Consider the following 15,231-nt stretch of genomic DNA (forward strand, 5'->3'; position numbering starts at 1 on the left):
GATTTCTTAATGTGATAGACTATTAGAGACATGGTAGAAAAAAAAATATAAAATGAAAACTAAAAGCAAACAATTATCAATGCAGTTTTTGGTGTGTTTAATGAGGCTCTGGCAACAAAGCTGCCACTACCGAAGCGTATCACTTGTAAAATATCTTAACGACTCACAAGAAACAAGAAAACGTTTCAGAAAATGAATTAAACTTTTGAATAACAGAGTTTAATTCCCCTGTGAAAACAAGGGCCTCAGAATCAGTCAATGAAACCACACATTTCATACAAAACTCCAACGTACGATTCCAGCTCAGCCATAAAATGCAATGAATAAGCCTTTAAGCATCCATGAAGAAGCCAATTGCCTTGAACATTTTAGGATAATTAAAAGAGCAGAATAAAAAACTAAGCATGTTGATTGCTTAGTTCTGTTATTTTGCTGATAATAGACACCATGAAAAGGAGTTGCTCATCTTTTGTACCAGACTATTTTGGCGTATAAATAACATCAAATAATCGATTGTAACGCTTTCCTTAGTTTTACGAACGAGGAAGTAGCAGGAGTGAAGCACTGAAGGGTATGCCAGTCTTTGAATCCATTAAAAAGTAGACCTGCAGGTAGATGTTATTAATCAACAAACTGCTGCTTATATAGCTCTGTGCTTCAGACCCAAATTTGAAAAGTCCGTTTAAGAATTTATACTAGAGCAAACCTTCCTCTTCTCTGCTCTCCACTTGATGGCTTCATTTTGCTCTCCAGCTAAATCCTACACGGCCCTTCAGCTTCACTCAAAATTCATAGAGTTGAATGCAGCCCCACCAGCACAAAGCCTGAACGTCCTCAAAACTGAACTGGAAAAGGGCTTAGCATATTAATACCAGACCGGTTCGACTTTCTGCGCTTCTTTCCAATTGTCTCCTTCGTATTTTTTGTGTTGTTTTGTTTTTAAGCACAAACACAAAAGTGAATCACTGCAGACCGGCAGAGAACAGCGTGCAGACCACAACCAAGATCAATGCTGGAACCACCACCTGGATCAGCAGAAGGTTAAGTCCTAGTGGTACCCGAAAGGCCGTAATGTTGGGAAAGAAACATCAGGATGAGCATCAGAGTCAGGAAGGAATGAGAGGAAGAAGTTGGCATTAGATTGGTCACAAAGGAGGGGAGGCAAGGGTAACAGGTGAGATGTGAAGGGTGATGGTGATCAGCTGCACACATGAAGCAGTCAACCAAAACTAACCAAACCCACGGATCTGGAGCAACTCCATTTTGAGAAATCAAGACGTGGAAGATGGAAGGGAAGAGTACCTGTGAGCGATGGCGAGAAGCATGCAGAACCTAAACACAGGCAGCAGCCAGTGCAGCCCGGCAGCGAGCAAAGCAAGATCCATATTCGATGGTAAACAGGAGAGCAAGATGCTACCTGGACTCCAGGATATTTGTGTGACCCGAGTGCAGAAATCTTACACGTGAAGCAAGCCAAGTTCTAATCTTCCAAGGCAGTAAAGATACAATTTATACAGATAATTGTACCCTAAACTACTTTGCCAGCGAGGCAGTTGGAAACACAACACAAAAACCAACACAACGCTACCAGCCGTCATGTCACGGCAGCTTTTCCATCTCTAGATAAAAGCTTGAGCCACTTCTACACATTTTGGTCCACACCACCTTCTAAATTTTCCTCAAGACAGCCGAAGAGGAGTGCGGCCAGCAGGTCGAGGGAGGTGATTCTCCCCCTCTACTCTGCCCTCGTGAGACCTCATCTGGAGTACTGCGTCCAGTTCTGGAGCCCCCAACATAAGAAGGACATGGACCAGTTGGAGAGGGTCCAGAGGAGGGCCACGAAGATGATAAGAGGGCTGGAGCACCTTTCCTATGAAGACAGGCTGAAAGAGTTGGGGCTGTTCAGCCTGGAGAAGAAGAGGCTCCAGGGTGACCTTATAGCGGTCTTCCAGTACCTCAAGGGGGCCTACAAGAAAGATGGGGAGAGGCTGTTCAGGAGGGCCAGTTGTGATAGGACAAGGGGTAATGGTTTTAAAATAGAGGGAGGTAGATTCAGGTTGGATATTAGGAAAAAATTTTTTACCATGAGAGTTGTAGAACACTGGAACAGGTTGCCCAGAGAGGTGGTGGATGCTCCCTCCCTGGAGACGTTCAAGGCCAGGCTGGACGAGGCCCTGAGCAACCTGATCTAGTTGGAGATATCCCTGTTCCTTGCAGGGGGGTTGGACTAGATGACCTTTGAAGGTCCCTTCCAGCCCTAACCATTCTATGATTCTATGAAGAGGAGCTGATTTCATTGCTGCAGCCACAAAACTCCATCCAACCGGTGCAAAACTGGAGCGAACAATATCGGGGTGCTGGGGACGAGCAGAGCGTGGTCCAACCAACGGCAAAGCTTGTGTCTGCTTCCCACGTGGTACGTGTGCCCACGGAGTTGTACCTGCCGTATTTCAGAGCTAATCCTTACTTAGCTGGCATGTCTATTTACTTCATATTTTGACATAGTCCAAAAAAGACTGCATAGCCTTAATTTCATTGCCTTACTACACCCCCTGTTCTTAATTCCAAATTACAGGACACAAATTTAAATTCAGGAATAGAATTCTCACAACCTAAATAATTCCCAAATCAAAACAAACTTAAGTCCAAATATTCCCAACAGGAAACCAACATTTTTTTTTTTCCCCCCCTCAGAGCAAACCATCTGGTTTACAAGAGAAAAAACAGGAGAGGATGCTATCAGAGAAAATAAAAACTCTCAAGTTGAGCCTGAGCCCTGAACCCTAATGACTTAATTTCTTGGTTACCCTTTGATGTAGATGTTTACCTCACTAGTCTATAAGGCAAATTACAGAAGTGACACGTGTTTATCTAATTCCACTTTGCATCTGTGCATCTCATTATAGCGTTTTTTTAAAGGCAAAACTTTCATTCTTCTGAGTAATGCCAGAGGATTTAACATCATCAGTTCAGAAACATATAAAAAAGCCAGTGAGAACAATTGTTACAGTCTTTTTAAGAAGCAAACTTGTATATGGACAGAGCACATATACAGAAGGTATGTGAGAACATCCCTTAACAAAGGCTCTTAAGAAAACTAACCTGGCACAGGGTAAGAGAAAAATGCTCTTGCACAGATGAGTAATTGTTTAAAAGATAAGACACCGGATAAGTGCAAACAACCAATTGGCACTGGGAGGGAAAACCACCAGCAGGATCCTCCAAAGATGAACGTTGGGCACATGCTTATTTATGAAATAATTTGGAAATATTTCTAAATCATCATATTTATAAATAGCTCAGAAATACCATATACGGTGGATGAGGATTTTGAAAAGGCATGCTACTGCAGAAAAAAGTCATCCTATAGTGAGTTTCTAGACTCCATAAGGAGCCTAAAAGATGCAAAATATAATTATTAGGAAGGGAACAGTGAACAAATCAAACACAGAGTTTTAGTCTTCCTCTCAAAGAAAAAATAAACAACAAAACAAACAAGGAATTTCATTGAAAAGATATAAAGAAAAGAGGTAACAATGTATAAGGTATGAGAAAAACCATATGTATGAGAAATGACTTAGACCAAGACCCTCCATGTGAGACAGGAACACAAGTGAGGGCATACGCAGTTCTACAAACTCATGAATGGCAAAGAAGAGATGAATAATGGATTGATTTTTTTTCCAATACCAAAACTAGTCACCTGGGCCACCAAGCAGTCTTCAAAACTGAAAAGGTTATATGTGATATGGAATGAAACTCAGAACCACTGAGAAACACTGACCACAGCCTTTCCCAGCTCTTACATTTCTTGCCCAGGTACCTGCCATGAGCAATTTTTGGAGGCTGAGTAACTAACAATCATGTTTTGTCTTTTGTCTGACCTGAAGAAACTTCTCTTGTGTTATCAGAACACTGCTCTAATTCCAAATTTGGTCAACAACTCTTGAGAATTATGTTGGTTCTTAAAATTTTATCTTTCCAAAATTTTATCTTTTATGTTACTGGCCACAAAATACACATTCCGTGTACATGATAATAGAATCATGGAATGGTTTGGGTTGGATGATCAAAGACCATCCAGTTCCAACCCCCTGTCCCACAGGCAGGGACACCCTCCACCACAGCAGGTTGCCCAAAGCCCCATCCAACCTGACCTGGAACACTTCCAGGGATGGGGCAGCCACAGCTTCTCTGGGCAACCTGTGCCAGTGCCTCACCACCCTCAGAGGGAAGAATTTCTTCCTGAGATCTCATCAAAATCTCATGCTCAGTCCATCGCTTCTGCCCCTTTTGTTTGGGTCTGGGTTACATTTAGGGTAGGTGGTCCATGAGTCGGTGGTCCTGATCTCTTCCTGCTGGAACTTCCTTTCCCCCAGTTCCTGCTGCACATACTTACAATCCAAAACACGGAAACAAAGTTTATACATCTTCTGGGATGTTCCCCTGTCAAGGATGGCCAACTCTTGACAGGGAGTTTTTCAATGAATCGCTCTTTAGAACTCCAAGGCTGGTTCATCCTGTTCTCAGACCTTGGGTCTTTAGATATTTGCAAACAGCCTAATAAACCCTTCATTCAATTCTTTCACAAAATTTAACTCCTTCATTGTTGGATAACACTTTGACTCCTCTTTTGGAATAAGCTTCCTCTGGGAGTTTACTTTTTCCTCTAAGAATGAAAACAAAAAGCTAACCAAATTTTGATTTAAATCAAAATCGTTTATTCTGGGTTCAGGCACTAAGCACAGAAAACAAGACAATTACACAATCCTCACCTGTATTTCTATCATCCACAAGAAACAATTGCAAGGTTTAAAGCAAGATAAACGAAACAAATAGCAACTACAATGAGACCCAACCTCAAAGTCATTAGCCAACTGTCTTACAATTAAAGCCAAGCAAATCTTCATTTCAAGCAAACTATTAGAACCCACACTAACATATTTAAGGTACACAGAATACATTCACACTCATTCTTGATGTAAAAAGTGGTTTTAGGTTTGCAGCTTCCTCAGATTCCAGAGGGTGGATGAAGACAGGATGAAACCCCAAACAAAGTTCAGAAAGCTCTACCCAGTCTCAGAGCAGCTCTCCCGTGTGCGTTTCAAAATAAATGCACGAGCTTCAATAAATGCATCAACTTCCTGGCTCAGCCAGGTACTGTGCATTCGAGACCAATCCAGGCTCAACCTTAACCACTAACATCACGGTTACATGTTTTGCTACACCAGAGCATGAACCTAGAGAACCTCCAGGGATCAGTCCCCAACAGTTACAACCAGGTTTTCTGAACCAGTCCATCCTACAGAACTGGGGACAAAAAATGGATTCTTTCCTGGTTCAAGAACCAAGAAAATGCTTGTCCCCTTCCAATCACTATTCTACTGACTCTGTCCCAGTGCATTTACACCAAAAAAGCAGTACTGCTGCAGGTCACTGCTGTTTTAAGGAAGAAAAGCCATCTAGCGTGATCACACGTACCCAACACAAGGCTATTCAATTTCCTGATCTTTGCCTTCCTCGTGTCTGATACCATTCTAAATGCCATTTGTAATACTCATCTTCACACTCCAGTGCTCAAATATTCTTACTCCATCCCTTGAATTTCTTCAAACCTTGCCCCCACTCTCAAACTTCTGTATTTTAAATGTTGTTTTGTTCTTTGATTCAAGCCTATTGGTTCAGGATCCATAAGTCACAGATCAAGTAACAACATCACTTTTCTTACCAGTACAGATCTTACCCAGATCTTTTTTTAAAAGCTACTTTAAATTTCACCTTGGTACTAGCAGTTTTTCAGCATTTCCCATGTGCATTTTGTCTTGTATCACATTCTCATGGAATTAAACACAAAGATCTAGACAAGATGAGGTTGTTTTTTTTTTTTAATAAAAAAAATTATATTAATTGCATCCCAAAATATCATCATTGCATTGTAAGTTAGGGTTTTTTACATACATATACACACTGTACACAAAGGAGCAGCGTGCATAAAGCTTACCTTTGCAACAGTAAGAACATACTACTCCCAAAAAGATAGTTTACTGAAGTAATTCACTGAAGTACCATTGAAATAACTGACACACTTCTGCCATCCACACTCCAAAAAAACTATATTAAAACAGAATTTGCGAGGAAGTTTGGGTAGACTGTCAAAGAGGATAGCATGGACAGAAATATTTAAAAAAAAAAACAAAACAGAAAATACAGCCTACCAAATATGTTGGTGGAATGTCCTTTTCGGGCAATTGGTTTCAGCTCATTATGTCCCCATCCATATTGCCTATAATTGTCCCAGGCATGCTTCATCATCTAAGAGATGGAAAAAATAGGATTCAGTTACATGACTTTTTTTTTCCTTAAATATACACACAGACACGGAAGAAACTTAAGCTTAAGGAACACATTTAAGCATAAGGAATTGGTGCAAAATACTGGCTAACATAGAAGATGCCAACCAAAAGAAAAAATATATGTACCAATATCTGAAGCATAAAAAGGATTTATTTACACTGGCACATCCAAGTATGACTAAACATTTTGGAAAAGGCATAATAGATTTATTAGTAACACCTGCTTGACAAAGATATATTGTTATACAGCCTCTACCAAAAGAAATGCCAGAAGTTCTGCTCTTTAGAAAGTATAATGAACAAAGCAGTATAAAATTAATATTTTTCTCCACAAAACGTTCTCAACTCTTTTTAATAGATGCTTCCATCACTTAGTAAGCAAAATATACTTAAAAACCAAGAGGTCTTGTTGTCCCACGAGTATTAGTTGTGCACATGAGCCACTAAGCTTTTATGGATTTACCAAAACTTTTCCAATTCCTTGCTTGTTGGTATACAGCAGAAATTCAGCAGCTACCAAACTGCAAAGCGAATGCAGTTTAAAAAAAAAATCAAATATTAATAGTTACCTAAACAGATCAAAGCAAATAACAGGAAGAAATTAGATTCCAAAAGACACTGCCCCAGATACAAGAACAGTCAGGAACAAACCTGTCCTAAAGCAGCCGCCATGCTACATCCTACATATTTTCTTTTAATATTGCATCTTAAAAATAGCATTAAAATATTGTTAATATAAATGAAAACCTAAAAAAACACATATAGGACTTAAATCAGGATCTCCACAAGTTTAAGAAATGCTCTCTAAGAGGAGAAACTATCCTAATGTGACTAACAGACCAGTTCTTACCCTTTAAGAAATGGATTCTATCAGGGCAAGTAAAGTTTTCACTACGATTTACTAGACTGCAGTTGTCTTATTTTAATCAGAGAGTCACCATCCTCATGGAGCACAGCAGAGAACAAGGAGATGCTGGCTAGAAAGTGGGGAGCAGCCAGTCACCTTACCAGCCCTACCTCACGCAGAAGCAGCTCTCTTCTCTTACAAAGTTCAGGATTTAGTGGAAGTCGGCATCGGGCAATCCCAAATCCTTCCAACTGCACCTAAACTGCCAGCTGAGACATGCAAAATGAAGTCCCTGTCTCCATACAACCATCAAGACATCCCTGTCCAACCTACACAGCTGTAATTCCTTCGAACGTAAACTCCCTCCAGGTCTTCCCATGGCTCCGTTGACTCATTCCCAAACAATAAATTTGAGTCTCAGCAAAGATATACGCACAGGCCCAGCAGCTGAGCAGCACCGCTGCGTTAAACCGACACCAACCTAGGCACAGATGTCCCTGTCAAGATGCCAGAGGTCACAGAATCATAGAACGGGTTGGGTTGGAAGGGACCTCAAAGACCATCCAGTTCCAACCCCCTGCCATGGGCAGGGACACCCTCCACCACACCAGGTTGCCCAAAGCCCCAACCAACCTGGCCTGGAACACTTCCAGGGATGGGGCAGCCACAGCTTCTCTGGGCAACCTGCTCCAGTGCCTCACCACCCTCAGAGGGAAGAATTCCTTCCTTAGATCTCCTACTGCTCAAAGTCAGCTCACGGGTTGCTTTTGGTACCTGCACTAAAAGACTGTGGCACCTGATGAGGCAACGACGCCATATCGCTTCTTTCAGTGCCATGAACCGGTAACGCAGGAAGGGGAGGGTGCAAACACTGTACTACAAGAGAAAAAAGCCATTTCATTGGCGTTCACCAATTCCGCAGTGTTCACAAAGCACTTCTCAGACTGACCAATTGATACTATTAGAACCTCAAGATGACTCAGGTGAAGGGATCCTCTTTTGACCAGCAAGACAACTACAGCAGGACAAACGCAACAAAAGCCTGATCATGGGCAGCATAGAAGCCCCTCTACGACCTCTTACTAACCTTACCCAGAATCAGCCTAAAACTTTTTTATATAAAATTGTTCATCAACTTAAGGTCGCAGAATCAAGAATCACAGCGTTGTTCAGGTGGGAAGGGACCTCAGGATGTCACTAGTTCAACCTCCTGCTCAAAGCAGGATCAGGTATGGGATCAGACCGAGCTACTTATGGCTTTCTCCAGTCAGAATGGGACATTCAAGGCATCCATGAAGTGTCCTGCTCTAACTCACAACTTCCTAGTCCACCTTTAAGTTCTTAAAAACCCTACCTGGGAAAACACAGACCTATAGTTTTAGAAGGCACTAGAGGACAAACCTAAAGAATTCCTGACCAGTGGGCTCTGGGTGAGTTTGGTAACAGATGGATGTCTAAACAACAAGGCGACCACGACACAGCAGATCTAACCAACTTGCTTCCACATGAGGGAAACTGGGCTTCTGAGACCTTTGGATGCATCAAATAAATATTTCATGAAGGAGCATGAAATGATCATTGATATTTCAGCTTTGTAAAAATCTCCAAGTGTAGTATAGATCAACTCTCAAGTACCAGCATAGATCAAAGCTGGCTGAGTCCAGAAGAAGAATAACTCGTTTCCTCATGGCAGAACGTTAATCATGGAATATTTCACTGTCCCAATGGAATATTTCACTGTCCCAATGGAATATTTCACTGTCCCAATTCGCTATGCATCTGGGGTGAAGGCACGAATTTTGTTACAGACTATTTAATTCTGAGGAAACCCAAGAAAACTATGGAAGTTACAAAGAACTAAAACAGAATACACCACGACATACAATGTTTCTATATCCATAAGATAAAATTCATCCTAAGATAAAATTTCACCAAGATAGAAACTGTAAAGGGGTGGATTTCACCAGATTCATGAATTAATGCAGAAGTAACTAAGAACACACCACTGAGACCAGAAACCCTGTCGGACACAAGAGACTAAGGCAGCTGACTGCACCAGCTGAGGTTTTCAGAGAGGAAACGATACAACGTCCCTACTATTGGGAGCAGTTGTCCACACAGAAGCTTTTGAGAGACAGGAGACAATAGACACCTCTTCCAGCTAAAAATTTAACAGAGGATGTCACTTTGGCTCAGGAAGTCCAAGCAACATGAACTCTTGATCTCAAAAAATAAAATTATCTCGAAGGTTACGCCGGATAACGTTTGTAGTATGAAAGGTGGAAATGCTGAAGAATAGCTACATAGGCTTCAAAAAAAAAAACAACAAACCCTGTTGTTAAGAAAAGAAGGAAGTCTCAGACACTGACTGGGACACCAGCACTAATGAAAGGAGGCAAAAATACTTGCAAAAACACCCAAACAAAACAACCCTTAAAGAAGTCATGACAGAGGCATCTTAAGCTCAGTAGAGTGAAAAAAACAAGCTGGTCCAAGCATGGATCAATGACTGTGAAAGAGGCAAGGGATAAATTTCCATAGCTGAAATTTCCAAACCCGACACCAGTTTGTCAAAGTAAATGGTCGGAGCTCGATGGCGTATCATACAAAGATCTTGCGATCTGTCCACCAGAGAACAAATTATTTTAGTGATGGACTTTTTACTGACACTATTAATGCCAGATTTCGCTTTTGAAGACGAAAATCATTCATAGGGGACAGGGCCCATTGAGTATCAATCCTGAGAAATAAGCAAAATAAACAATTTACTGGTAATTTGCAGTATTTACTGGTTGTGTATAGAAAGGAGAAACCGATCCTCTCCTTGCCATGCATCAGGAACATGCGTAAGGGACAGCAAACGGGTTTTGCTTTCAAATAACCTATTTGGGTTAAGGGTAAGATTTCAAGAGATTTACAGAAACCACCTTCAAATTCTGTTTTAAAATTAACCAAGGACTTGCTAGACAAGATTACTGCTCAATTGACAGATTAAAAATTAATAACCACTTTCATACTGTCTGCAGAGAATACTTTTTGGAGCTTAAATGAAAGAATGATCTTTTCCTTGCATAGAGACTGAGATTTTTGAAGGAACTTAGAAAACTCATACAGATTATTTTATTCTTCTGGGAGCTACAAATCTCTACCTAAAGAGAAATTATTTCAGCCACCAGTCTGTGCCTCTGTCACGCGTTTCCGAACAGTGCCACTGGAAAAGTCTGCTTGGCACACGGAAAGCTGGGTTTTCTTCTTTCACTGATGAATCTGGTGACAAATCCATTCCCAAAACAAAACGAAAATGTTTATCAAACACATGCAGAATGGGAAGCCTGTCCTTTCATGATGGCATGAAATACTTTTAAGTCTAAAGATGCCTGATGGAACTAAGGGGAAAATGCTTTAGACTGGTGAGAACTGGAACAGGAGATGTAAAGGGCCTGAACTTGGAGAACTTACAGCAGTGAACCGACTGCCCAAAGCTGCACAAGAAAGCCAAATGCTTTTTTTTTTTCCCCAAAGTGATGAACCAGTATTTTTGACTTTATGCGTCCTCATCGTTTCAAGAGAAACTGGTAGGGACAGCTTTGACTGGTCCTGTGGTGTTCAGAAAACCAGAACCTCCCAGATCATCTCTGTCAACGACCAGGACCGTGCACCAGCCAGCAGAAAGCAGTTCCTTTCTTCCAGTTTTGCCTTTTCAGGCATCAATGTCATCATCTTCATCAGCTTACCCCACGCACTCCTGATTTTTACTGCATCTTTCTTGAAGCTGAGAGCGTAGAAGGGCAGGATGCACCCCTTGGCTCCACGCACTGCCACAAGAACCTGGCCTGGTTTGTTCTCCTTCCCTAAAACACGGAGTAGTTGCTTTTTGTCTGCTGCTGAGATTACAGTGACATTTCCAAGGAACTCTTATAAACACAAGCTCTCATTTTCGGGCTGTAATAAGTCACCTCACACCTTTCCATATTAAGCGTGAAATTGGAATTTCTCCCCCTCCAGCCCCAATATGCATCATCTTACGTTGAGCTGAGAAATGAAAGGGGGGATAACCATTCTGCCACGTAAAATCATTCAGTCACGTCAGATTTTCCTGCAATTCTGCAGTCTGGCCTCAGTTTTCTCCTCCACATCTCCACGTTGGCAGCAAAGCCGATCAGACCATTATTCATCCATTTCCCAATTCTAAATTATTTATTTGCATAATTTAGCACACGGAGCCCCGCACACGTCCTCTTACGGCCTCCAGCACCATTAATTTGTACTCTCCATTTCCTGCCTTCTAACCAGTCTCTCCAGGCAAACAGAGATAGAATCCTCCATCCCACGGCTGCTTAGTTCAACATCTTTTAGTGATGAATCTGCCAAACATTTTTTTTGAAAAATCCTGTACATAAACACCGTATTTCCCTTGTTCACTTGCTTGTTGACAATCTCAAGGATCTTCTACAGCTTTGTGCATCATGACATCATTTAAAAATATAGGGGGAAATCTTAGGTATCTGTGTGCTCAACAATTCTGTTCCCTGTTCTAGATTCTGTTAACCTGCACCATTCACTTACAGAATCACAGAAGGGTTTGGGTTGGAAGGGACCTCAAAGATCATCCAGTTCCAAACCCCCTGCCATGAGCAGGGACACCACTACACCAGGTTGCTCAGCTTCATCAGGTGTAGGGGTCTGCCGTTCTTTGATCTCCCCTTGAAGCCCTTTCAAAAACCGGTGTCTCGTTAGCCACCTTCTAGTCCTCTGGTAACAAAGCAGAAAATAAGAATGGATGCCAACAAGGCAAATCAAGAATCCACATCTCAGAGCAAACTAAGCCAGAAAAAACTGTTGCAAGTTTTGGGTATTACAGTACTGCATATGCAGATGGTCTATGTCTTCCCGGAGCACACCAGAAGAGGTTACTCATCGACTACAAGTAGCTCACGTTGTGTATCAATGACATAATTAATATCAATAATTCTGAAATGTAACATCATCGAGCACTAACACTGAGAAAACTATGTTAAAGAAAACACTGGCATATATTCTACAGAGTTGCTGAGAAACTACAGCAGAAGTTACGCAAAGATGACTAACACGTAGTAGAATTTTTACTGCATTTAAGAGGATGCTCTTGCTTTCCAATCGAAGTCTCCATAGCTGCAAAACACACATCGTCACTGGTATAAAACATCCTGTATAATTTAACATACAGCTTTCTTCCATCTAGTCATAAATCATTACTTTTGCTACCAAAATTTCTGTAGTAGGGGAATAAGCGACACATCAAATACAAAATTTTAAAAAATAGCAGAAAGGTCAATCAGATACCATGGAGCCTTTTGATTTACTCAGTTCTGAAGATAAGTAATTTACCCAGGGTCTTGCTCATTTTCGGCTGATTATGTCAGGGAAGTGAAATGTTACCTTGTTTTCTTGATTTGATTTTGCATTTTTTAATTCTAAATATTGCAAATGTGTTAGTTCATCTTTGAAAGACATGTTCTTCTCACGATGGTCTGGGAAAAAAAAGATATCTTCAATAATGAAGCCCTTCTTGAATTTTTAACATGCTTCCAATATCACATGAGTGCTGGAGAATTCCGTAACTGCTACAACTTGAATAAATGGATTCATCTTTGAAATACAAAATACATCTCAAAAATACAAACCTGTGTTCCTCATTAGCAGCACATTTTAAGTTACCAACCAAGGCAACCTAGCCCAGATGTGCAGCTCAAACATGGGGAGCTTTATATTCATCTCTCCAAGCAAAATAAATGCACCAAGCTACAGAGCTTCTCACAGGCATAAATTAAAGATTTATGAATGTGAAATGAGTTATTTATACAACCATCCCAACATGCTGGGACAGAACATTGTGCAGGGCCATTCCTAACTTGCCTGTACCGGATAAAGTGTTAATTGCACAATTTTCCATTGAAAATTAGCTTACCAACAGGCTTGATCAAAAAGAGTCCATCATTTCTTCACATAATTTCGCTCATTCAGTAAAAATGAGATAAGCAGTAAAAAAGTGCAGTGAAACGAATTTAAAGCCAACTTAATCGTTCTCAACATGCTGAATTACATTTGAGAATCCAGAACACAGAGAATCCAAATAGTGTGCAAACAAAACCACCGAAATGATGTGTCTGTATACATATATACAGATGTAAACACAATTTTACCTATAATACAGATTTACATCTCAAATATGTGTGTATATCTATTTTATACACACACACACTGCAGGGAATGTTATCGTAAATACTTTAAATGATAGGTCTTAGGAACTAATTGTGCTTCATTTTTATTGGGATCAAAGCCAGGAGCAGTGAGCTACAAAATACAGAGCAAAACTTGAAACACAACAGACAGGTATTACTAAAAACTGATGTCCCAACCAACCAGAAGTCCAAGTAAGTTTGACCAAAAAAACCCAAAGAGAATGTAAAGTGTCAGCAACAATGAAATTGTTCTAAATTGATTTTAGATGCTGAATTTTCAGCAAGAGTCCCCCGGTCACAGAAGGCAGCCCACTTGGCTAGACCAGAAACACTGCAATTCCCGAAAAAATAAATGAGATTCGAGTGGCAGTTGTATGAACAGTAACTATGAAAAGAGGAGTTATGCAGCAGGAGGAGACCTCTGCATGATCAAGCATTGCTTCCTTCTGCACAGCTCTTTTGCACACAAATAGAACTCAGGTAAAAGGACACTTACTACTATTTTTAACCTGATTTTTTGAACAGAATGAGGTTTGCAACGCTGCTGCCTGTGCAGCCATCATACCCCACACATCTGCAGTAGCCTCCGCATCCACTCCCGCATTTCAAACTTGATTTTGCAGAGTTGGAGGAACCAGATAGTTGAGACCTCTACTTTTCGTGGGGAGGGGGAAAGAAAAACAGAAAAATATCTGTGGCTCGATGAGACAGACAGACCCAGACCAGTACCCCAACTGGGAGGAGGACAGTTACAACCCAAGCCTTCACTCATTTGGAGGGGCAGCATGTGGCACACGGGTAGCTCTGAGCCAGGCACAGAACATGCTGCAACTCACACGGTCAAATAGTGTCGAAGGTGTTTGCAGCAACGTGTGCCCAAGGAGCAGAGGGTGGTATAAGGGGATGTAGGTCAAAAATCCATAGGAAACCATTAGTTTTGCTGCTTATAAAATAGCCTGTGACATCCAAGGCCAGGTTGGATGAGGCTTTGGGCAACCTGGTGTAGTGGAGGGTGTCCCTGCCCATGGCAGGGGGGTTGGAACTGGATGGTCTTTGAGGTCCCTTCCAACCCAAACTGTTCTACGATTCTAAAATTCTCAACACTGTTAGCAGCCTCTTAAGCATCACCCAGTGACCATGACAAAAATATATTTTAATTATTTCTCTTCTTGGTACATTTCCAAAATTGCCTCTACTAACATTAAATAATCTTCCTACCTCCCCTTCTAAAAGGCAACATATTACAAATCCTGTTTTAAAAGAGGTCACACTGAAAGTTCTGCTGAAGGCCACAGGGAGTTCACTGCAAAAGAACTCAAGTCGGAATGTGCCCAGCTTCCCAGCTGGGACCTCGTTGCTCCCTTGTGCAAAGCATCCAAGCCCAACAGCAACTCCTTCTGCAGGTGTCAGATGGAGCAAGATCTTTAGCTGTGGCCCCTCTGCTCCCTGGCTGCCCATTTCACAACTTTTGCTGAAGTGTTTTTCTCTGCTTTTCCGTTTCACCAGAAAGTCATGACACTCAGGAACAGAAGCAGCTGTTGCAAACAGCTCAGAAGGTAACGAGATCTCCTTGCCACCCCTTCTCAGCAAACAGCTGTGACAGCTTTCAAACTGCCCAAGAAGCCACCAAGCGACCGCCAGCAGCTTCAGCCACTTCACAACTCCAGCTCATTTATGTGAGCATCACACCTCCTTCAAGCTGAAGTAAAAAAAGTCCATGCACAATTAGCACTGCTTAATGACCTGACTGCATATCACAACAAATACACAACAGGTAGTAGAACAAAAGCTCCAGAGAACTCAGACTTCC

At 41.4% G+C, this 15,231-nt stretch overlaps 1 protein-coding gene across 1 annotated transcript in view; it reads right to left on the reverse strand.

The window, feature by feature from the left end:
• Window positions 1-15,231, reverse strand: part of MAN1A2 (mannosidase alpha class 1A member 2) — a 123,736-nt gene that overhangs the window by 72,544 nt on the left and 35,961 nt on the right. Inside the window, exon 3 of the mRNA XM_086616575.1 lies at window positions 6,216-6,312. Coding sequence (XP_086472701.1) covers window positions 6,216-6,312 — 97 coding nt within the window. The remainder of the gene's footprint in view (window positions 1-6,215; window positions 6,313-15,231) is intronic.

Source organism: Tauraco erythrolophus, chromosome 1 (assembly GCF_009769465.1).
Source record: "Tauraco erythrolophus isolate bTauEry1 chromosome 1, bTauEry1.pri, whole genome shotgun sequence".
NCBI classification, from domain to species: domain Eukaryota; kingdom Metazoa; phylum Chordata; class Aves; order Musophagiformes; family Musophagidae; genus Tauraco; species Tauraco erythrolophus.